General features: G+C 38.6%; 2 protein-coding genes across 2 annotated transcripts; one reads left to right on the top strand and one right to left on the bottom strand.

The window, feature by feature from the left end:
- Positions 1-4126: 4126 nt before the first annotated feature.
- LOC115918672 (carbohydrate sulfotransferase 15-like) lies at positions 4127-6408 on the top strand. The gene is made up of 3 exons (XM_030986554.1): positions 4127-4324; positions 4782-4926; positions 5367-6408. Exons 1-3 carry the CDS (start codon positions 4187-4189, stop codon positions 5558-5560), a joined length of 477 nt encoding a protein of 158 aa, XP_030842414.1. The 5' UTR covers positions 4127-4186; the 3' UTR covers positions 5561-6408.
- Positions 6409-12435: 6027 nt separating this feature from the next.
- LOC585363 (echinoidin) lies at positions 12436-18619 on the bottom strand. Its single transcript, XM_030987581.1, has 3 exons — positions 18301-18619; positions 15301-15475; positions 12436-13248 (listed from the first exon to the last, which is right to left on the bottom strand). Exons 1-3 carry the CDS (start codon positions 18429-18431, stop codon positions 12997-12999), a joined length of 558 nt encoding a protein of 185 aa, XP_030843441.1. The 5' UTR covers positions 18432-18619; the 3' UTR covers positions 12436-12996.
- Positions 18620-25663: the final 7044 nt, after the last annotated feature.

Genomic DNA, 25663 nt, shown 5'->3' with positions numbered 1-25663 from the left:
CAAATTCGATGAGGATTTATGTCTTCTGTTGTGTGTGTGTGAATGGGTTAACAATACGTAAACTTTTCTTTTCCCTTTTTTGTGTTTGAAACATGTTTAAATTAAAATCAGGAATTTCGAATGGTTTTCAGTTTCCCGTCAAAATTCTGCATCAATTGTTTTATAATTCCGAACGTTCTGAACGTGGTGCATGTTTTTTTAAATTTTGTTTAAACTCATTACAGATCTTCCGAGTTGTCCCCGAAAACTTTTTACCCGAATACCGCAGTCCTTGTTTTAATTTACACGAAGAAGATAGGTCGAGCCTGGCATGTCTCCCTAATGTATTTCTTGCCGGATTTCCAAAGTGCGCCACCACCGACCTGTTCAAGAAATTGATTCGTCATCCTGACGTCGTGCCAACGTCCAAAGAACCACACTGGTGGACCCGCACAAGATTCACAAGTAAGATTCCATTGATGTGGGCTACGTAGGAAGGGGGTAGATTATCGGGGTAACCCCCCTCTCTCCCTCCCCCCCCCCCCCCCGCTCCCGGCACTCGAACGGCTAAAAATAGAACAAAACAAAAGAAGAAAATAAAAAAGACAAGACAAAATTGGGAAGAGGAACGTGTCTATGCTCAGCATATACTCCCATCAACGATTCGAGTTATCAACCGGACACTCATGAGTGTCCGATGGCCATGGGTGGCGTGGGCGATGCTGGCCATTATCCCTCTCTAGTATACACTTTTTGATTTTAACATGTCGATTTTTATTTCAAATAAGTCACAGCAATTACCATGCAGCAAATTAGGCGATCCCTTTAAAAGTGGTTTAAGAATAACGAGATCCTCCGAGAATTTTTTTTTTTTTACTTCTTTGAAAATTTAGTACGAAAAAGTATTTTTGAAAGATGTGAGAGCACGGTCTAGTCAGATAAAGACTTTCAGTGAGAATGATGAATATCATATATTTGCAGTGAGGTTGTTTGTCTATAACGTTGTTTTCTGCATGTTTTGTTGTTGAAAAGGAGAAAGTGTGCTGCACTATTTGAAACACCAGACCAACCTCGTGAGACAGATGCGAGACACCGGTAACAGACGATTAATCACTCGTAAGTACATGTACTAAAGTATGCACTAGTCGCTTTGATATAGAAGCTACTCCAAGATCAATCTGTTTCAGGTCTGAATGTATTTCAATATCTTTCCTCTGAGGTAGATTTTTTATTTGACCTCTTCTGAATTTTTCTTTCGAGTGATTTGAGCGCATTGTTTCAACATACACACGCTCATCACCTAAACCACTACAAAACCATCAGCACCACTACCACCACCGCCACCTCCATCATCATCGGCAGTTTCACTATCACCATCACTACCATAACCATCAGCAACACCATCATCATCATCACCAACAATAATACCACCATCATCATCATCTCCACAAGCACCATTTCACCATCATCTCCTCCATCACCATATCCATCACCATCACCATCACCACCACCACCACCACCACCACCACCACCACCACCACCACCACCACCACCACTATTACCACACCCACTACATTAAAAACATCGATGAACCTTGTACTAGCAGTACGCTATGTGTGTATTTTCCCCTTTACTTATCAACTACCCCCCCCCCCCGATACACACACACCCACACACACACACACACACACGCACACACACACACACACACACCCACATCAGTAATAATATCAACTATGGCAGCAAAAACGACGAAACTGATAACAACGATCAATAAGTTTTAATAGAACTAACAACACTTGTACATTGATTGTTCAAGACGAAACAAAAAACAAGATAATCAGCAAAACGATTTGTAAAAAACGGTTTATTAGACATAATGTTATCTCCAGTGAAATCGACATTATACTACAACTCTACATTCAAATTCAAATTCATCAAATGAGTGCACAGTGATGAAGGTGGTGTGATCAAGTGGTGAGGGAGTAGAAAAGGTCATTGCCCTGTCAAGGCTACTCCCCTTTATATTGAAACTCATCAATATCACAAATCAAAAGTGTAGTTCCGTGAAGATCTCCTATATGCCAATTTGTGTTGTGTTTTTCAGAGTCGTGGTTGGTTTACATTTTCCATCCAAAAAAACAAATCCATTAGTAGCACTCACGACTTATCTTGAACAGTTTAAATTAAAGGCGAATCCGTTTTTGCAATGATTTAATTTGTATAAAAGCAGAAATAAAGAGGAAACAAAAGGGAGAATATTTTGAAGAAGATGGAACCAATATAAAGAAAGTTAAGAGTGTTTAAAATATAACATCGCTAAATCTAAGCGTATCTCAAATGATCAATTCTGTCAGTGAGTTGTGACGTAGACACGGACTACTATACCGTTTGACTCGCGCAAACATGTCATTAATTTCTGTTTTTCTCCCAATTGCCACCTCCCTTGGGGCACTATCCAACATGTATTATAAATAGTATATTATTATAGGTCCTCTAAAGAGAAAGGACACTCTCGAGTTTGAAAAAAAAAATTAGTGACTTTTGTGTTGGAACGAATAGAAAAATTGTCCGGCACTATTATCACAGTGATATTCTCGATTCCAAAGGTATAGTAATTACAACGTTCAAAATGCCATAACTTTCTTCTTCTTCCTCTTCTTTTTGTGTGTGTGTGTGTGTGTGGGGGGGGGGGTCCGATTTCGTTAAAACTGTTACCAGTCTACGTCTCTGACTTTTCTGCTTTCTTTTAACTGTTTTTCGTTGTTTGCTTAAAATTGGATTTCCCTTTGACGCGACTGGATGATCCTACTCATTGCAATAGTTGAAATCACCGTTCTGGAACCCGTTTCACAAAGCCTTTGTTCAATGACAAATGTCAAAAATCAATAACAAATCTGTTGATAACCAATCAGAAGCAAGGATTTCAGTAGCTCATAACAAAAACTGTCATTGATGATATGTTTTGTGAAATGCTCCCCTCTACCTGGAAGTCGATACATCAATAGATGACCTCGACATGGTTATAAAGCGTGACTCCCTGAGTTCAATTAACATCACAAATACAATGTAAATCCCTAATAATATACCCTAAAATAACAAACCGATGGAAGCATTAATTAAACTAATTCTCTTAAGGAGATTTTTCCATTAATCTACCGTTCGGTTTTAATTAGGTCATTATGATTCCTAGCATTAGCATAGGATATCCAGGGTGCCCCCCCCCCCCCGAAGGAAACAAATCATGCCAGAAACATCTCTCCCAGCGGGATTTTTGGCAATCATGTTCAGGAAGAAATTTAGAAAAAAATGAATGATTTAAAATATACGCCATATGGCCTTATTTTTCAAGAGAATGGCCTTATGTTTAAAAAGTAATCCAACCTTGATAGCAAAAAAAATCTACTCCGAGACTCGAGAAAAGTCAGATAAGTAGACATTAAAACATGTATGACTCAGGAGGTTCTTTTCTCTTTAGAGGTCCTATAATGATATGCTATCCATTATATATATAACAGGTAGTGCCCCAAGGGAGAATGCACTTAGGAGAAAAACATAAATTAATGATAATTGTGTACTCGACATACGGGAGAGTAATCCGCGACTACGTCACAATTTACTAACCAACTGCTAATTTGAGATTCGCATAGACTTAGTGATCTTATATTTCAAACATTCATAACTCTCTTCTTATTAGTCCGATTCATGTAAAACTTGATCTCTTTTGTTTATCTTATTTTTCTACTTTCATACAAATGAACTTATTATAAGGATTGGATCGTCCTATAGTGCTATTACATTTTAAATGAGACTGTCTAGAAGTCGTTTTTTAACGATTGATTATGTATTATACAAGAATAGGAATAATATCTTGAATATTTCTTATTTTCAAATATAGAACACGGGGTCACTCCAAGATTATTCTTTCCAGGTGACAAATCTAACGATATTCTTCCACAACGTAATAACAAAAATTAAATGTGAGAGCTCATGAATTATGCTTAACATTTACAAGATATCAACCTTCAATGTTACAGTGGATGCTTCCGCCAGTACACTCTGGGATAATACTTACTCGCTTGGTAAATTCGGTTCCATCCACCAGCCTCCTCGGTGGACCCACGCCGACGTCCTCAGAGCAGTTCTACCTGAATCCCGCTTCCTTCTGCTTCTCAGGGAACCGACGGAGAGACTGTACTCGGGTTATATGGCGTTTGACTTGGAGTGGCATGGGGTCAAATCACCACAGGACTTTCACCATCGTCTTGTACAGTCGCTTCAAGATTTCGGCCGCTGTATGAAGAAATATCCACTGGAGACGTGTGCTAATTTCAAATTTAATATGGTAAGTGGCTCACAACTTTGTCAGATACTTATTAATGGCCGATTTGTAAACAACTTTACCGAATATTCATACAAACTCAAGATACCTTAACGTGGTCCCGAGATTTGTCATTTTTCAACACAGTCAGTCATCAAATTTACACTAAATCATTTAACAATGTTACACATGTGCTGACAGAATGAAGGGATCCCCCCCCCCCCCCTCTTCATCGACAACCCTTGGCAGCAATTTTGAAGAAAAAAAGAAGAAGCTAAATACATGAGCCCGGAAAGATACCCAACGATCAGGGTGCCAACTGTATCATCAGAACATTTCATTCGTTTGATATTTCACCAGTTGTATGATTTTCGTAGTGCATAATTATGACCAAGATGACTGTACTGTATAGTTTTTAGTGCGCTGTGTACAATGCAGCAATGGATGAAAGACTGCATACATCTCCTTTTTCCATTCACAGAGATTAAGAGTAGGAATGTATTCTGTCTTCATACGAGACTGGTTGAAGAGGTACCCACGGGAACAGATCCACATCCTAAGAACCGAAGACTGGGCTAAAGATCCGGCAAAAGAACTGAGCAGGATATTCATTTTCTTGGAAATAGGTAGGTGCGGTGAATTTGCTCTTTAAAGATTGGACGACACACAGTCAAATCCGGCGGCAATTGCTCCGTTTTCAATTGTTAATATTGACCGTATCAATCGTTGGCTTCACACGAAACCCTCATGGTAGCTCCAAACCTAACCCAAAACACGATTGCAACTCGTGTGTAAGCCTCTCACTTAAACGAAATATATTTTTAAAAAACTTGACAAAATATCGCCGAACAAATGTCGGATTATCCAAAAATACAAAACCCAAAGGGTGTACGATGTTTAAACATCTACACTACCAATTTCCACCGTTCTGACCCCCACAGCATATAATTCCCGTCTCCCTCTCTTCCTACCTTCAACTATAAATTATATCTCCTTTACTTGGTATCGTAATCCATATTCATATGAACATCATCTTCTCATCCCCCTTTAATTCTATTTTCGCTAGATTCACTCTCTCAAGAAGCACTCTTCAACATCACATCATCCTTCAGAGAGAATCAGAGAAAGCAAGAGGACAGATCACTGGGAAAATTGCTCCCGGCATCACAACAGTTACTTGACGAATTCTACAAACCTTTCAATGAAGATCTAGCGCAGTTACTGCAAGATAAAAAGTATTTGTGGACTCAATCAATGTGACAGTACTGGCCCTGGTATGGTCATCCCAGCAAGCCAACAGCTTATGTTACCAATGGTAGTTCTCGTGGGTAAAACTGGCATCCTCAAGAGCTATCAGTCTTGTGAACCATTAAACAAAGGTTGTTACAAGGTTGACGAGACATAAATTGTCGGTCTCGCTGGCCATTGGTCTAGTGAACAGTGGGGAAAACATTTTCAGCAGATCAATTGGCGTCTCGTGGCCCGTCGGTCTCGTAGTCTTTGGCCAGTCAATGGTGGAGATAAGGAAGAGATCAGTATGACACATGTTTCCAAACGTTCGAAAGAATTATATCGCCTACGCCCTACCGTTACCTTAAAAACATGAATCCATAATATTTTTAATGTAACTATGAGTATGATATCAGAACAAATTGTTACATATAATGACATGGCTACATTCAGCAATATGAAATAATGAATATACTGAATTTATATTGAACGTGTAATTGTAATGCTGCGTTACGAAACATGGCATGTACGCGCTTACCTTTTAAAATATTCCTTAGATTTTATTATGGTTACATTCAGAATAGACCAGTCCCATTAATGGAAAATGAATCCCGTTCCCAAATGCTTTCTTCGATTCCTGAAAAGTCAATTTATTTCGTCAGATGTTGTCAATCAATCAATCAATAAATCAGTCAATCACCATTTATGACAAAACGCGTTTTCTATGTTTACATGTTTATGTATGAATTGATAAACGACAATAAATAAAAGCTGCCAGCTCTTTACTCAGCATCGATTAAAAAGTAAATCTTGATAAAGCCATCCTAATAGAATACGTTTGTCTAAATAAATATTTGCCCCGTTAAATCAATATTATTAATCATTATATCCTGCATCAAAAATTTGTTGGCTTTTGATTGGTTGAGAGCTCGTCACATGACCAGAAATATTTGACCTATTTTTAGAAAGTACTATATGAGAGTACTATTTTGGTTTCCTATTTGGGAGTTGAAAAAAAAATGTGAATTTTTTTTTTTTAATTGAATCAATTTTTTTTTTTTCAAATCTTAATTTAACTCTTATCGTGCCACAAGTACAATCCCCATTGTGCCAGGTTGTTTTGGAGATAATCTGATTAACGCGAAGGTTCTATGAATGGTGAGTGCAAAACACACAGCACAGCCCAATGAGCATGAACAATAACTGCTCTTACGAAAGCGCCCTTGCACGCACATGGCACTCAATAGGTAGCGTGCATGCAGCCTCATGGCAGGATATGGGTTAATGAAAACAAAATATCTTTAGATTTTTTTTTGTTCTAAATTTTTTTTCTCCCAAAAATGTTTTTTTTAATAATTTTTTTAAAATAAATTTTTGATGCAGGATATAAAACAAATATACCATGCCTTCTATTCGAGGTACTTGTTAAACTATTGGCCTCGGTGACTCCAAAAGTACCATTTGCGCCCCTCAGCAAATAGTACTATTGGAGTAACCTCTTGCGCATAGTTTTAACCGGAACCTCTCAAGGCAGTGTATATTTGTATAATATTTATATATAGCTGCAGCTGAATGCAAAATATAACCGATTGAAATTATTTTTCATAAAAATGAAGAAAGAAAAGAAAAAGTCTGTTAAGGGATCCTGATCCATCATAAGCCTTTTTCGTGCAATTCATATCGCATTTCAAAGTGGTACAAGTACACGTAAAGCTAACAACTTAATTATTCATAGCCCTTGTAAATTGTATATTTTGTGTGTGTTTTCGTAACTCAAGAATGAGAGGTGTACTGATCGAATTGGGGCCTTCGTTGAATACTTAAACGTAACCGTAAGCTTCATTATGTCACATTCTTATGAAACGTACTTAAAGAATAACAAAACTTAGTAATTAAGGGTATGAATAATTTAGTTGTTAACTGTATTTGAATACAGCGATGCGAACTTGCGCAAAATAAAGATGCACATAAATTATATGTAAATCAATTATTATGAGGAGCATTGTTCTTCGTTTAGTGTGGCTCAACTTGTCCTCTAAAATGCCTTCTAACACTCAGGATGACTTTAGCAGCAGCTGAGCGAAAGTTTTTGTTGCTCCAAAGAAAAATGTAGGGCATTGTGGCCGGGTAGATCGGAATCAAAAACCCGAAGTAACCGAGGTAAATTGCAGGTCCATTTTGAATGATCGGAGTGAAGGATAAAATGGCTGGTAAAAAGGAGATAAGGAGAATGATGTACATGAGAAACATCATCTTCAACAGTCGCATCTCACTTGTGGCCAGGCCACGATTTCGTTGAGGTTGTACGTTGAGGGCGCCGTGCGTTGTCCAACAGAATCGTGAGCAGCAGGTTGGGGCGCGGTGTTCCCCATGTGGCAAATCTGCATCGTCCGTGATTGCAGCCCTGGTTGTAGCCTGCACTGTAGGTGTTTCTGCATGACCTATCCCTGTCTCTATCCTTCGAGATGATTCGGTATCATCATGATCATCGGTGACGGCGATTGTTTCGTGGAGCCCATTATGCTGTTGGTGAGCTGGATCAACATCAACAACGACGTCATTTCTCTCCATATTCATCACTGCTTCGCTCCTATGCCCTTCAATGCGCATTCTGCTTGATCTTATTACGCGAAGGGTTGCCAAATGCATGATGAGAACAATGATAACAGGTACATACCAAATGGAATTAAGCACGTACCCTGCGATTTCGAGTCTTCCGTATACTTCATATGAGTCGATGACAACATAAAGGTCGTAGTAGAGGAACGCCCAGTAAGGTAAGGATGTCAGGATCGCTGCTGACCAGAGACCAGCAACCACAACGGCTATTCTTCGGCGAGGGACACACCAGCTCTGAAAAGTTGTTTGTGGACGCGCTATAAGGAGATACCGGTTGGTCGCAACGGCGGAAAGGCTGTACATCGACAGAGTATTTCCAAGGTGCATGACGGCCAGGTTGGCATAGTCGACGGCAATCAATGTTTTATCATCATTAAAATTGAGAAAGATGGTAATGATATAGACAGGGTTGATAAGAGCGGACATGATAAGGTTGACGATGCTCGTCTGGACCATGTATATATTAATCGAGTGCGCCCGGAGCGGAGGATTCATCCAGACAGCTACGACGACCAGAATATTTCCAGTGGTTCCGAAAAAGATGACAAGCACGAAGAAAATGATCGCGAAAATACTAATGGGGCCTTTAGTGTCGTAATCTAGCCAGTCATTAGAGAGAAAAGTGTACGAGTAGTTTGAGCTGTCATAGTCCATGATGATTTAAGGTTAACAGCAGTTTGCGAGATTTAAAAAAAAACGGTGAGTGCTTTTGCTAAGCTCTAAATGACCTGTCACCTCGGCACGTTACACCATGACTCTCTGCAAATCACTATCATTATCATACGGAACTTTGCTTTCAGGAAAGGTTGCCTGTATTTCCTTGTAGCCGGTCTACGTCTGTGGCATGCACTCACATCAGAACACGTTCATCTGTGGAAATAGAATAAGGTTGCAAATCATCAGTATTATAGAGTGTGAATTTTCTCATCCTTCATCATTTAAAAGATAAATGAGTACTGTCACAAAATGATGTAACTTCATTAACTTGAAATGATGTTCATGTAAGATTCAGCACCAACGAATCTGGACAGCTATTCCTGATTATGCCGACAAATATACCCGATATCATCCCATGACAAATACCCCACACAGTTACCCCATTATATCCTCCTAACCCCGCGCCCATCTCATATATATGTATTCATATTTTGTCATTTTGAGGAACATAAAGGAGTATATTAATAACAAAAATACGGGAAAATGATGTACAATTAAACAAATACAATAACAAAAGAAAAGAAACCATCAACTAATGCCTGGGGATTGCATAGAACAATCAACTTTCTGTAGACAGCTCTCTCAATTGGCTGATTGTATAATACTCACTTAAACATGGTGTGACTGCATTATTAAACCAATCGCTGGTATGGATGACAAGCTAAGTGAACCAGTGTATTAATCTCAATCTACTTTAATGATCGTGACAATGCGGAATAATATACTCTTCACTAGCGGAAACGTTTTGCTTATTTAGAGTGAGAATATTCCATTTCGGAATAGTGATTATTTACCAGGGTGAAATAGCACGCAATATTTATGGGTCAATCTTTTCCCCAAACAAATTCTAGGGGGTGTTCCCCCGTCTCGAAATTGCTGCCCCTGCTTTGGGAGGAAATACTAATGTTCATATATATAGTTATATTGCAAGATCGAACGGTTATCAGATCTCCTCCTGACATTGAGCATCGTTTGCACTTAGGTACCGGATAGAAATCAGAGATTTTCTAGCGTTGGGCCCAATTCAAGAGGGCGATGTGGATTCTATAATCCAGGTTTCTCATGGGAGAAGATATTATAGGTGACTAGCCTGCTATAGACAGATGGCCTTTATATACAGGTGGCCACTGAGACAAGTGTGACTGTACCTTGAATTAGATTAGTCAATAGTGACCTGAAACTACTGTCATAAATGGATTGGAAATTCAGTAGGTATTTACAATTGAAATTCTCTATACAAAGTAATTATTCACGCGTGATTTACTTACCGATGTTGCATCTCTCCGTGCTCAGCAACTACCTGAGCGCTATATTATGCCGCTAGGTGTCGAATCACTGCAGTATACCAAAACCGTGGATATATACATACCTATTGCTAAAAAAAAAAAACCCGATGCTACCAAATTGGCCTAATAAGGCTATGACGAGCTTTATAGACAGCGGCCACCCACAGAAGCTAATACAGAATTATTCAAATACAATGCAAATAGTGCTTTTCATAGGCTTAACCATGTGCACGTGAAGCTGTAGGGTAGCTCCGTGTTCTTGTATAATTTTACTGGGATGTATAATAATCACCAATAATTGATGAAGGTCGTTTACATTTAGTTGTACCAAAGAAAATGTCCACCCGCTATCATGTTTCTCTCTTGTTAATAATTGTTTAATCTATTGTTGCATAAATGAACTGATGATATTCGGGTCAGTTTTCTTAGTTTTTTGCAGGCTTCCATTTTTTGGCCTCGATAGGCTCCTCCTACTCATCCGACCTCATGTAAAGCATTTAAAACCAACAGTGCGTTGTACCAAGCAACATAACATAGCATTATCACATCCATTATGTGTGGATACTGAGACTCCCTAATCCTTGATTTAAACATGTCATTGTTATATTATATATATTAATTGCTTACGACAGGGTTTCATCTGCAATATTTGGATTTAAGGTTCAATATTCCAGCTTTACACTTTGACGCTGTAGGAATACTTTTTATACCAGGTTCCGAAATATAATCGAACGTCATCGTTAGGTTGATCTTTCTCTCTCTCCCTCTCTCTCTCTCTCTCTTATTCTTCTGTCATATATCTCTTTTCATCTCTCTCTTTCCCACCTTTCTCTCTCCCCCCTAATCGTTCTCTCTCTCTCTCTCTAACTCTCCTCTCCTTCTCCTACATTTCTATCTCTCCCATTTCATCATCCTTTCTTCCATTCTTTCATTAATAGATCCTTTTCTATCTTTGTTTGTCTTTGTTGCTCACTACCCTTCGCTTTCTCCTTCCCTCTAATACCGCTCTTTCTCTCTCTAACTATCTCTCTCACCTTCTCGCACTCACTCTCCTTTTCTATCTCTCTCTCTCTCTCTCTCTCTCTCTATCTCTTTTTCTTCTGTCATATATCTTTTTCATCTGTCTCTCTCCCACCCCTCTCTCTCTCTCTCTCTCTCCCATCTTTCTCTTTATATATCTTGCTTTCTCTCTCTTTCTCTCTCGCTCTGTCTCTAACTCTCCGCCCCTTCTCCTACTTTTCTATCTCTCCCATTTCATCATCCTTTCTTCCATTGTTTCATTAATAGATCCTTTACTATCTTTGTTTCTCTTTGTTGCTCACTACCCTTCGCTCTCTCCTTCCCTCTAATACCGCTATTTCTCTCTCTTACCATCTCTCTTACCTTCTCGCACTCACTCTCCTTTTTCTCTCTCTCTCTCTCTCTAACTCTCCGACCCTTCTCCTACTTTTCTATCTCTCCCATTTCATCATCCTTTCTTCCATTCTTTCATTAATAGATCCTTTTCTATCTTTGTTTGTCTTTGTTGCTCACTACCCTTTGCTCTCTGCTTCCCTCTAATACCGCTCTTTCTCTCTCTAACTATCTCTCTTACCTTCTCACGTTCAGGTCAAACTATATATTTAGCTACTCTCAAAATATGCATGATATTTTGTTGTTGTACACGATTCTTAAAATGTTACATCTGATTTACCTTAAAGGCAACTGTTATTGATTATGTCAACGACCACTCTGGTCGTTAGCACACACTTGCTTACACACATCACCACTGTGATAATCTACTGTGGTCACGTACACACATTACAACTGTAGTATTTAAAACACATCAAAATTTAGTTCGTTTACACATATTACCGCTGTGATAGTTTATACACATTACCACAGTGGTCATTTACACATATTTACCACTATAGTTCTTACAAAACATCAACATTGTGGTCGATTACATATATTCCCACTGTGGTCGCTTACACATATTAAAGGTAAAGACCAGTTATGGTCATGCGATTGCATTGTGAAAGAAACGTTGTGGAATCGATCAGAAAAGGTGGATCATCTAGCATCTAGCATCTGCAAGGTTCTGGAATCATCAAAATGATAAGAAATTTGGCCCATTCTTCGTAAAGTTACAAGCACTATACACAGAAAGATGTATATGGGACTACCCTATATCTCTCACAGACCATGAGAGAAACAAATTTACCAAATATATGAATTAGTAGGCGGTTTCCCGGCAATTTTTTTATCATCATGTATTAGTCAAAACATATTCTTTCACATGATTGGTAATGAGAGCTTCCATTTCATTTTTTGAAATTGGGGCGTTTCCAAAACTGGTCTTTACCTTTAACATTGTGATCGTTTACACACTTTTACCACTGTAGTGCTTAAAACATTTCTACATTGTTGTAGATGACGTACATTGCCACTGTAGTAATTTACACATAATTTTATATCCACATAATATCCATATATCCATTTATCCTTTTCCTTTTTTATTATCATCTACGATCTCTTTTTCTATCTATCTTTTCTTCACTGCTCTACCCATATTCTCTGTCTAGACCTACCTTTGGTCCTCTTCAACTATCTTGCTCTGACGGCATCCTCATCATACGAAACTTACTTCATGTAACTTACCCAATTAAAGCTGTTATGAATTTAGTTTACCTTTACTGTAACTGTTTATGATTATGAGTATTTCTTTTAGTAAATTGATCTCTGTAAACTTTTACCAATGAAAAAGAAGTTTCAGAATGGACGATATATACTTAATTTCAATGTTAATTTCAATTTCAATTTGTGGTAATTTACACACATTACCACCGTGGATGTTTACACGCATTACCACTGTGGTAGTTTACACACATAAGCTGTCGCATGGTGTGGACTGTCACCGTCAGAATCACAAGCGAAATCATTCCACTTATATTCTGAAGTCGAACTGAACACGGTGCAGTCCTGGTTTCCACCATAGTTGTTAGGCTGTCCACTCGCCCATATCTCATAGTCTTGACTCGAGCCGTCACTCCATTCCCAGCTGGCTTCCGTAGTCTTGTCATGCAGACCGATCCATACATAGGTAGTGGATGTAACCTATTAACAAAAAAGTGTGTAGCACTTATTTAAAAGGGGATAAAGCAAGGAAAAGGGTGGGAAAACGTGGAAAGGTAGAGTATACAAGAGAGAGAGAGAGAGAGAGTGAGGGAGGGGGGGGGGTTTCATTCTACATACGGTGATCACATAAAAACTTATTTTACCGAGAGCCTTATAATGCAAAAAAAAATCACACTGTCGCTCATATAGTTGGAATATTTTTGTTTTACCCCAATTTATGGAATTATCTTAAAAATAATTTAAAAATAATAGATCTATAGATAATACACTGTTGGTCATAATGGTGGAATAATTATTTTTACCCCAGTTTAGGGAAGGATTTAAAAAATGATTTATTTTTAATAGATCTAGATAATGGCATACATTCTTAGATTTTATTGAATAATAATTTGCGAGTGTTTGTTTTGTGTGAGTGCTAAATCATTTATGTGCTACTATGATAATCAACTAGGGAAACTACGTCCTTAATTCATGATTGACAGTAATGAGGATTAATGCCTCATAAAAGAGCAATAATATGGCTGATCGACACGATTTTGATCCTGGGACCTCACAGTTAGGAGGCCATTGCTTAGCCGATGAATCATGACTGCACGCAGCGGATGCTAGGGTACGCGGCCGCCCCCATAAATCCCCCAAAACGAAAAAATGCAATTAATTATCAAAAATTAATTGCACATTCCCCCAGTCCCCCACAGGAAAAAATCCTCTGTGTGGCCATGCATTATGGTTAAAAAAAATGGCTCTAAAAAAAAAATCATTTTTTAAATCCTTCCCTAAACTGGGGTAAAAATAATTATTCCACCATTATGACCAACAGTGTAGTATACATTCTCAGATTTTATTGAATAATAATTTGCCAATGTGTGTTTGCGTGACTGCTAAAGCATGGGTATGCAATATGCTTATCAACTAGGGAACCTACGCCCTTAAGTATGATAAAACAAATATTTTACCATTATGACCAACAGTGTATTTACTTGCCACAACCTAATTACAGTTACATTTAAAGGTAATACAACGTTTTGGGAAATTTTGAAAATTGGGTGGATAGGGATTCTTTACAATTTTTTAATATTTAGATGCCCCTGTGGATGTATTATAATCACTAGAAAATTTAGCCCCTAAAACGAGTCTGGTTCCAAGAAAAATTGAATATAAAAATTTACCGGTGCTCCCGGTAAATTTTGATAAATTTCAAATAGCGCCTATGGCCGTACAATGGTAGCTGCGACCATGAAAATCTCAGAATATGTAGTTGTGATATAGAATTTCCAAACAGGAATAGCTAATCGGTCAATTTTAGTCAAGAAACATTGTTTTATAGCTAAATTAATATATTGACCTTGAGAGGGAGCTATACAACATAAAGAGTTTATCATTTATAATTTCATATCTTTAGACTCGATTTCAACCGCGACAACGATCAATGTATATTTTAGGAACGCATATGTATTCCTAAATTGTTAATTTGAACCAAATTCATGACCCCATACCAAAACTTTGTAATACCTTTAACTCACATTTATACTGGTTCTTGCCCTTTGGCTTTAAAAGCTCTCGAGCAACATCTTCCCAGCTCCTTCTAAGTTCGAAAACCGTTCTCACCCCAAAACTACCTCAGCTCCAAACTTTATACACACTTCCAAAACCCCTGCCCAAATTGGGCTAGTCTCCCAATTCAGACCTCCCTTTTAAATCGTTCGAGCATCCAATTTATGAAACAGTATCATTCTAGTATTCTTCGTTGTTTAAATCTTGCCATTTCATTATCAAATGTTATATTATTCATATTCCATCTCCTTTTCTTTCCCTTATTTCTTAGCCCTTCATTTCCATATTATGAGTACCCTAACGAGCTTATTCTTAATGGGATTTACGCCCTCTTCCTTTTAACAGTTGTTATGCATCAGTTCCCAACCCATCTTACATGTATATCATTATGTATTTAATATTTGAGTACCGTTTAATGTGATAAAATGGAAGAAATTAAAGGCTACTTTGAACAGAAAAGGGAAGTTAAAAGCGTACCACTTTACTGCGGATGCTTTCATAAAGCACTGAAAGGAAGGTCATCTCTTCTTTCGAATGGATAGAAGTGAGATGTCCAAGGCTGATGGTAGAGTCAACATCAGAACAAGGAACGGAGAAACCAGAGCAGTGCATCTCAGCTCCAAGCCAAGTAATGTTTTTCACCGAGAAATACCTAGCGAGAAATTAGGAAGATAATTAGGAAGATGACAATATTTCAAACGAATCTGAAAGATTTTTGTTCTAAACTTAAAAAAATGTCAATTTGAAGCAGTGCCAGAAGAATAGAATAGAATAGTTCACTCGCTTCACTTGCTCATATTCTCCTAAACTGAATCGTTATCACGCCTGCTCGGCAAGAATCACGAAAACACTTAAGTTTAAAAAAAAAAAAAAAAAAAAAATTATAGTGCCAGAACTCTACGCACTTATTGGCAAGCTTGCTCCACCTTTCTTACAGTAATCATATATAACAAGATACATGGTCATAAAAAAACGAGATAGGAAACAAAGAAATACATCGATAAAATGGTTGAGGAGGTAAAAAAAAATGAATAAAAACACGTAAAATGATGTAGTGAGTGTTTATGTAAGATTCAGCACCAACGAATCTGGACAGGTATTCCTGATTATGCCCGATACAGGGGCGTACGCAGGGGGGGGGGGGGGGGTTTGGGGGTTCAAACCCCCCCCCCCCCCTTTGGTATTTTTATGTGTGTAAACCCCCCCTAAAAAAAAACCAAACCCCCCCACTCCCTTAGGGTTTTTTTTTTTTTTTTTTTTTTTTTTTTATTATTTAAAAAAAAAAAAAAAAAAAAAAAAAAATTATACCCACGGTTAACCTAAAAAAGGTGACCTCACCCCCCCCCCAACGAAGAAAAATGTCAAATTTTGAAATTTCGAGACCCAAAAAAAAAAAAAAGTGTCCGCTTGAGCAAAACCCCCCCCCCCCCCCCCCTTGAAAAAAATCCTGCGTACGCCCCTGATCCGATATCATCCCCATGACAAATACCCCACAGGGGTTTTGGAATCAACACATTCATAAATTAGCCATATCTAAAAGCAGGAAAAGCAAATGCACTGTACACGTAAGTGCTACGCTGGTGGCAACACTGCTTGGCCGAGTAAGCCATTTCGTGTCATTTTGAATATGAGAGCGAGAGCAATCCTTTTCATACACATTTCTGTGTTTTCCAAACAGACATAAAAAGAATGACAAAGCCAAAAATTATTCTTCGATATTACAAGAACTCAACTTTCTCTTGAAAACTGAAAATTTATAGTCTCCTGATCTATAGAGGTGTCGTGGTCTAGTGGATACGTCAATGTAGATCCCCCTGGTTCGCGGTTCGAGTCCCACCACGGTACTAATGTCCTTTGACAAGACAATGATCTACATTTACCAGGTATTAAAGTGACTCGGTAACATTGTTGAAGGTTGATGAAAAAATTGCTTAATTTTTGTATAAAATGTTACATACTATATTCCTTTTACTGTACTAACCCTCTGACAAGCAAAAAATCCTGAAAAAATTCTCAAACCACGAAGATATCTATGGTTTTCTTTGAAGGCGTCAATGTATGACACCCTCTAACACTGATTAACAGTAAATTCTCCCAACCATTTTTGAATTTTCCCAACCGTTTTTCCATGAAAAAAAGACATAAAACAGGCTTTAAAAAATCTGTCAACACTTAAATGTCTGGAATGGAATGTAGAGCCATTTTATTGCTTTGTGACAATTTACATTCACCTAAAATGTAATTAAATTGTAATAATATAGTTGGGAGAATTAAGGAATCGATCAGATCAGTTTTTCCCAATTTATACAATGAATAATGGTCCGTTTTTCACTCAAATTTTCAGATTATCATGAATTGTACATCTAGCATTGAAGTCAATACCTTAGCACCACTATCTCTCATCTGAACAATGTTACCAAGTCCCTTTAAATGGGTGAGTACCCGGTAGGAGGCGAATGTTAATGTGGTTTGATTGGCAAGTGTGCGCTTGTAAAATGGCGCCTGCCGGATTACCCCCCCCCCCCCCCCCCCCCCCCGAAGTTGAACGTGTGCACTATCATGTGCAGATTAGCAAATGAATCCAATGACCGGGGTAATCATTACAATGTAAACGCTTTGAATATCCACATTCACTACCGTGTGAGTCAAAAAAAAGTTTACACCTACATGTAGAAAACTGCTAATTATTTTAAAAATCATCTGTAAACAGTATATCATTATACATCTTATGAAAGAGTGTTTTATCCCAAATCATTTGGTATCACTTTTGTGTGGTATGTGTTCACGCTTCGATGAACAGGAGGCATCGTTTGCGAGAGTGCACAAATCGACTTGCGCCAAAGTGATGCCCACAGCATGTATTACGTGCGGATTAGCGGAGTGGGAGAATGAATTGAATGTATCGAATGAAATGCAAACGCATATGCTTTTTGCAGAAGCAAAGTCACACAAACACACACACGCGCGCACAAATGTCGTTGATATTTAATATTCGATATTTGATATGTGTGGCATGATTAATTATGTTAGGGCTGTTATTTGGATCCGCAAAGGGCGAATTAATACCCAATTACCAATTGTATAATTCAAACATCACTCTCGCAAAAAATGCCTCCTGTTCATCCAAGCGTGAACACATACCACGCAAAAATGATACTAAAGGATTTGGGATAAAACACTCTTTCATAATAATAATTTACTGTTCATAGATGATTTTTTTAAATAATTAGCAATGTTCAAGGTGTAAACTTGTTTTTGACTCACACTGTATAGAAACACAGTATTGGGCGCAATACTAATGTGACTTTTATCATTTAGTACTATTTTGTTTTAAATAATTATTATTATTACCATTATCACCATCATTATTATCATTATTTATATCATCATTATTATTATTATTATTGTTACTATCATTATTATCATAATCGTTATTTATAAAATCTTTTTTTTTATTTTTTTTTTATGTATGCTTACCTGTAGCAGTTATTCTGGAAGGCTGTCCACAGAGGAGGACACCCACACCCTCCGGCTTGGCAGCCCGGTAGGACCGGCAGCATCACAGCTGACGATGCGATGACCAAGATCGTGACTATCTTGATGAACATTTTGGCTACAAATAAACGTCTGTTCTTTAGCAACTGTTCACAAGAATATAACAAAATATATGTTTTTAATATGATGGATGTTGCCCCTATAATGAGAAAATGTATCCCGATACTCAGAATCTATAGAAGGCTGAGCTTGTTTCGTTGTTTTTAATGTATACGCCCATAAAGCGTAAGTTTTTACATTTAAAAAAAAGTTTTTAATATGACGGATGTTGGCACTAAGATAACGAAATGTAGGAAATCCGCTCCAGTTAAATAGACTAATTTCCTTTCTTTCTCTCTCTCTCTCTCTCTCTCTCATACATACATACACTCTCTCTATCTGCCTATCGTTCTATCTCTCTTCCTCTCGTCTATTAGATATCCCTATATCTTTCTTACCTATTCATAATTTAGGTCAAACTATTTTTCTACTTTGATTGGATTCTTAAAATGATACATCTGATTAGCCAAACATTTTGTAATCTTACAGGCAATTTTGTTTTTTATGTCAACTTTGTGAAGGATATAAAACGGGGTCGTTTACAAATGACTGTTACCAAAGTAGTAGTTTACGCACATTACCAATATGGTATTCTATATACTTCACGAATATGGTCGATTAACACACATTGCCACTATGGTATTTTAAACAAATTACTAGTGTGGTCGATTACACACGTAACTACTGTGGTCGTTCATATCTAGTATTACCATTGTAGTACCTTAAACACTCCAACATTGTGGTCGTTACACCACTGTGGTAGTTTATACATATCACCACTATGGTAGTTTACACGCATTACCACCGTGGTAGGTTACACGTAATAATAATGTGGTAGTTTGCACATATCACCACTGTGGCCGTGTACACATATCACCACTGTCATACTTTAAACCCATTCCCACTGGGGTAGTTTACACATATTACTGCTGTGGTCGTTAACACACATTACTAATGTAATCGTGTTCACATATAACCACTGTTGTAGTTTACACACATCAACACTGTGGTAGTTTACACATATTCCAATTGTGGTCGTTTACACACATTCCAACTATGGTAGTTTACCCATATCACCACTGTAATACTTTAAACACATCAACAGTATGGTGGCTTTAAACAATACACACATTGCCACTGTGGTAATTTGAAAACATATATCCACATACAGTATATCCATATATCCTTTTTCCCTGTTTATTATCATCCACGATCTGATGTTGACTATCTCTCTTTATATCTTTTTTTTCACAGCTCTTCCCATCTCCTCTGCATAACTTCGTTTGGTCCTCTTCAACTCTCTCGCTCTGTCGGAATCGTGATGCCGAAACGTATTTCATGTAATTTATCCAACTAAAGATATTGTGAATTAAGTTTACCATTACTTCAACTGTTTATGATTATGATTATTTATTGATCTCTGTATTAACTTTTAACAATTTTAACAAATTTCCGAATGGACGATATATAATTAATTTCAATTTCCATTTCAAATTCAATTTGTGGTCACTAACACACATTGCCACCGTGGTCGTTACACACATTACCACTGTGGTAATTTACACACATAAGCTGTCGCAACTAATTGACTGTCACCGTCCGTATCACAAGCGAGATCATTCCACGTATATTTGTTGGACGCGTGAAATTCGGCGCAGTCCTGGTTTCCTTCATAGCTGTTAGGGGTTCCATGACACATGCTCCGCCGACGATTGCTCCGGCGACATTTACTCCGCAAAACGCGACAATTGCTCCGCGACATTTGCTCCGCCGACATTTGCTCCGCCGACATTTGCTCCGCCGACAATTGCTCCGCCGACATTTGCTCCGCCGACAATTGCTCCGCCGACAATTGCTCCGCCGACATTTGCTCCGCCGACAATTTCTCCGCCGACAATTGCTCCGCAAAACGCGACAATTGCTCCGGTGACAAATGATCCTCGAACGACAGTTGCTCCGCCGACAATTGCTCCGCCGACAATTGCTCCGCAAAACGCGACAATTGCTCCGGTGACATTTGCTCTGCCGACAATTGCTCCGCCGACAATTGCTCCGCCGACATTTGCTCCGCCGACAATTGCTCCGCCGACAATTGCTCCGCAAAACGCGACAATTGCTCCGGTGACAAATGCTCCTCGGACAACAGTTGCTCCGCCGACAATTGCTCCGCCGACATTTGCTCCGCTAAAAAAGTGCCCCGTAAAATACAAATGCTACTACGACAATATTATTGTTGCTCCTCCCCAGAAGTACCCCGCAAAAGACAATGCTCCGCCGACAATTAAATTGCTCTCTGATCCAAAAGTGCGGCCTCGTGGAAGACATGAATGCTCCTTTGGCAATTAGTGCAATAAATGCTCAACAGTTTTGTGCTATTCCCCATAATGTTTGATTTAAAAAAAACATCAAGTTTTAGCTCCTTATGCAAGTTCTCCGGAGAAAGATAATTACTCCGCTCAAAATCTGTTTCATTTATTACTCATTAGCCGATCCAAAGCTCAAGGTTATCTCTCTCTCTCTCTCTTGCTCTTCCTTTTCCTTTTTATACCCTTTTCTTGTCTTCTTAGCTCTTTTCTTTCCTCTCGTGCTATTAGTCTTCTTTCATTTTCATCACTTCTTCTTTTTTTCCCCTCTCGAGTTCTATTTCTCTCGTGAAATTCTAACGTAATGTAGTACATGTCAGGGGCGTAGACAACGGGGGGATGAGGGGGATGCATCCCCCCACCTCACAAGGTGGGGGGGGGGGGGGATGGCATGTACAATCATCCCCCCCCAGGTTTTGGGGAATGATATTTGCTTACTTAATAAGTCATAATGATGATAATAATAGTAATAATAATAATGATAACAATTATAATATTAATAATAATAATAATTATGATGATGATAATAATAATCCTCATCATTATTGTAATTGTGTTTATTGTTATTAGCCGCATTCACACGGTGAAAGCCAATTCAGACGGTAAAAAAAAAGAAAATCTTACAAGTATTTTGTGGTTATCTTGTGGTTTGGAAACCACAAGATAACCACAAGATTAAACAGGAACGGATCTACGGGGGGGGGTGGTTTAGGGGGTTTAAACCCCCCCCCCCCCCCCCCCTTGGGCGGCCCAAAAAACAAACAAACAAAAAAAGGGAAAAAAAAGAAGAAAAAAAAAAAAAAAAAAAAAACGCTGGAGAGAAACCCTTTCAAGTGCAAATATTGTGAGAAGATATTCAGCTCATCTGGTACTTAACCAAACACATGATAACTCTGGATATAACTGTGTATTTAACTGTTACTTGATTTAAAAAGACGTTATCATGCACTGCTTTTTATGGTCTCTATTGTGTTAATACATGTAGATGCCAGGAAAACATCACTTACGGGGTTCAAATAAACACCCCCCAAAAAAATCGGCTCGCCGCTTCGCGGCTCGTGGACGATGCTCTGCGTCAAAAAGCTAGATCCGTCCCTGAGTCATCCCCCAGGTGTACGAACCTGTCTACGCCACTGGTACATGTAGTACATTCTTGTTTACAATAGTATTTTCAATAATATCCAGTCCGTTTTCTATAGTATAGGTTTCTTTCCTTCAGTTAAGTGCATGTAGCTTTATATTAGTGTGTAAAACACCCGCCTCATTCGAGTATTTTGTTTTCACTGACTTTAAGGGGCTCACGGAACCACCGGAAGAAGAGCAATTGGCTTATCGTGAAGAACTGACATCAAACTGCAACAAAATGATTTGTATAAATAGGAATAAGCAGAAAGGCTGCCATCTAATTTTCCCGTCTGAAAGGGTTCTCTTCTTTACGTATAAGTGCCCTTCGAAGCTTATTTTGATCCCTCCCCTGTTGCTTTCTAGAACTTCCACGATGACCTAATACATTGTATCAGGGGCGTCGCTAGACCTTTTTCAGGGGGGGGGGGGGGGTTGGGTTGGTGTAGAGGCCAACGATTACCGACAAAACTAGCCACCAATTACCGACAAAATTAAGTGTCTCAATATCTACAAATAACCCTATAAACCCGGGGCCGAAGGCTAAATTGTTTTTCCTATGGACTATCTATAGTGCTTGCGTATGCGCAAATGATCAATTTCCTCGACGACACAAATATTATTATTAATTATTTTGTCAACTTAGTCAACATCATAGCTATATATTTTAATGCAGGCGCGGAGCTAGGATCTTATTTTATTTTATTTTAGTGAGCAAGCGAAGCGCGCTCGTTAGGGGGTGTCGGTGTTAGGCCTTCCGCGCGAAGCGCGGAAGCTTAGACGTTTCCCTAAATTATTAGTAAAAAGAAGACGATTTATTGTACCGTTCTCGACCCGTCTAAATGAAGTTTTCCCCTCCCGCGCGAAGCGCGGAAATTTTGGCGTTTTATCAAAATATAGAGAAAGGAAGACGATTCGTTGTATCGTTGTTGACTCTTAAATCCTTGTTTGGATTTAGTTTCCCTGAAAATGTTAAATCTCTGATTTCTTTAGCTGATAATTATAGGAAAGTGAAACTTCGAGAAAATACAAGTATTGTAGTTGTAGTCACTCTCGAAGTCGTCACAGCGGATACAAAGTCACAGTTCGTAGGGGAAAAAAAATTGTCGGCCGACCGACAATATACATCTCACCGACTTCAAACTTCTGCATTGATATAGTACACGAGGATCGAGCAAAAATACCGACACAGCTGACACGACACAGCAACATATTTACCCGTGTCTTTTTTTATTCCTTGACGAAACGACTCCACCCAACGACCCCCCTTTCTTTTACCCCCACTCCTGCTTTCTCAGGCTCTTACCTTCCCCCTCCTCTCTTTCACACCCCCACGTTTCTTTTGTTTCCCTTTTCTCTGTTTTCCTTTTTTTTCCTTTTCTTTCTTTTCCTTTCTTTCCTCTCCTCCCTCTTTTTTTCCTTCCCTTTCTTTCTTCTCTTTTCTTTCCTTTCTTTTCCTTTCTTTCCTTTCTTTTCCTTACTTTCTTTTCTTTTTCTTTTCTTTTTTCTTTTCTTTCCCTTGCCCTCTTTTTTCCCTCCCCCTTTTCTCTTTTTTTCCGACGGCAGCGCAATTTTACCGATAATATCCTGAGAGGTGGGGGGGGTGTCGCACCCCCACACCCCACACCCCCCCTTTGGCGACGCCCCTGTAATGCTTTACTTGCAGATGGTTTACCTAGTAAGATGCATGTGCTTGATTGCATTGAGGTCATTTCAGGTCTTACATATTGACTGAGCTAACTAGGAGGTATGCGCGTATTGGGGAATGTGGCTTGCTGCTGCTCTACTTAAAAAAAAAAACTTCCCACGACATGGAATGAGTGTTCAGTGTGGGACGTACAGTGATAAATGGAAAGTTATTTCAGTATATTCGAAATGACTTCTAGGTAACTCCTTTTTCCTCCCACATCATTATCCTTTATTCTTTCTCTTGCGTTTAGAAACATTGTATGAAGCGCATTATTAATGTAATGTATTATCAGGTGGGCTGTATATAATACAGATCATCTTGTGTTTTCGTTAGAATATTTTTCTTATTTCTAACCACTTTTTTGTTAGCACGATAACTTGAAAATGGCTCAATCAAATGCCTTGAAATTTGTATAGGCATGAGGAAAGAGCACAGGTTTTCAACCTTGACCTTGATTGATAACGTCACCCAGGCGCAATTTTGTGAAAATCAAAATATGATCATATCTTCATAACGAAAAGACATTTCTCATTCATATTTACCAGGATCAAGGTCAATATCAGTCCGGTCAATTTCACGTCAAAAAACGCGAGCGTACGCCATTATTAGCAACAGCATTTCATAAAGAATCGCGCGCGCGTTTTCGTTTGTCACGGCCGAACGCAAAATAATTCATCCTGGATTTTTTTTTGGGACACAGTATTCCTCATGTTTCCCCGAACAATTTGATACCATGTTTATCAGTTACAAATTATTTCAGTCACCTGTTCATTTTTAGAATAATTGTTTTTTTAGTAGTCAGCCGTAATATGTGTTCCACATTGCCATAGAACATCATCTTCACCTTTAAGTTTAGGTTTAAATGTAAATCCTACCTCCCTGGAGGGCAACAGAAATCGTACATAATTATATTGCAGCAATGACAATGACAATGATTTGTATTTCTTTAACGGCCCCTTCTGGGGAATGGAAGAAATGTTCAAAAATGATATTTAAAAAAAACACAGAAAATCTTTAAAAACAAGAAAATCTTTGGCAGCGAACAACATACGAATCGTTCGTTCGTGTCAGTTATGTAAAGTTCCTTAATTAAATTAAGTTAAATTAAATTAAGTTCTTCCATCGCCCCATTGCTGCAATGGACGTTTCATTAAAGGCGCGGATCCAGGATTAATTAGGGGTGGATTATTTAGGATTAGTCGTGCCGACAAATATTTAGCTCAGTGGGGGGGGGGGGGGGGGGGGGGTAGTGAGCTATAATTTGTTTTTCTTCCAAAAAAAATAGAAGTTTAGGGGTTTTATACATCAAATCAGGGGCGTACGCAGAGGGGGGTGGGGTTTGGGGGATCAAACACCCCCCTTTGGTATTTTTATGTATGTAAACCCCCCTAAAAAAACGAAGAAAAATGTCCAATTTTGAAATTTAGAGACAAAAAAAAAAAAAAAAAGTGTCCCCCCCCCCCCCACTGAGCGACTTTTCGGCCGGCGCGATTTTCAAATTTTCGGGAGCAAAATATTTTAAACCCCCCCCCCCCCCCCCCCTTGAAAAAATCCTGCGTACGCCCCTGGCTGGGACAGTGCTAATAAGCGAGTTCACGGTTGCAGTCTGAGCATGAGCAGATCAAGGTCATTGCAGAACAAATTGTGAAATACACGGAGACGAAATACTGGATACGTGCTCATGAAAGTTATGTAATCGTTATTCATTCTTGCACATTCAGTGCAATCCATGATACACAGGTGGATGTATTCTTTCAAAGGGGAAAACAAAGGCTATGTTATATAGCACCTTCGTCGCTGTAGGAATGATTATTTCACAATGTACAAAGTGGGACCTCTTCATGTTTTGAAGATCTGTGGATATTCGGGGTCATTGCAGTAATGTGCTAACCGTGAACTGGTCTATTGCAGGGCCTGCGGGAAATACAGATGTGGCTCCCCCTCGGCCAACGAAACCCAATTATATCTCATTATTCATTTAGCACTATGTCTAACCTTACTGTTATTCCTATATAATTTAAATAGAAGAGTTATTAGATGATTGCAGATTCCATTTGATTGTGAGTACAAA

The sequence above is a fragment of the Strongylocentrotus purpuratus genome, unplaced genomic scaffold, assembly GCF_000002235.5.
Source record: "Strongylocentrotus purpuratus isolate Spur 01 unplaced genomic scaffold, Spur_5.0 spur5_scaffold_16, whole genome shotgun sequence".
In the NCBI taxonomy this organism is placed as follows: domain Eukaryota; kingdom Metazoa; phylum Echinodermata; class Echinoidea; order Camarodonta; family Strongylocentrotidae; genus Strongylocentrotus; species Strongylocentrotus purpuratus.
This window is presented reverse-complemented; position numbering and strand designations above follow the sequence as displayed.

Coding starts and splice junctions, on each gene's coding strand:
- LOC115918672 (XM_030986554.1), top strand. CDS start 4,187: ATGGCGTTTGACTTGGAGTGGCATGGGGTCAAATCACCACAGGACTTT. Junction 4,325..4,781: donor CTAATTTCAAATTTAATATG/GTAAGTGGCTCA, acceptor TTCCATTCACAG/AGATTAAGAGTAGGAATGTA. Junction 4,927..5,366: donor ATTCATTTTCTTGGAAATAG/GTAGGTGCGGTG, acceptor TATTTTCGCTAG/ATTCACTCTCTCAAGAAGCA.
- LOC585363 (XM_030987581.1), bottom strand. CDS start 18,431: ATGTTCATCAAGATAGTCACGATCTTGGTCATCGCATCGTCAGCTGTG. Junction 15,476..18,300: donor TTCCAGAATAACTGCTACAG/GTAAGCATACAT, acceptor ATTTCTCGCTAG/GTATTTCTCGGTGAAAAACA. Junction 13,249..15,300: donor AAAGCATCCGCAGTAAAGTG/GTACGCTTTTAA, acceptor TTTTGTTAATAG/GTTACATCCACTACCTATGT.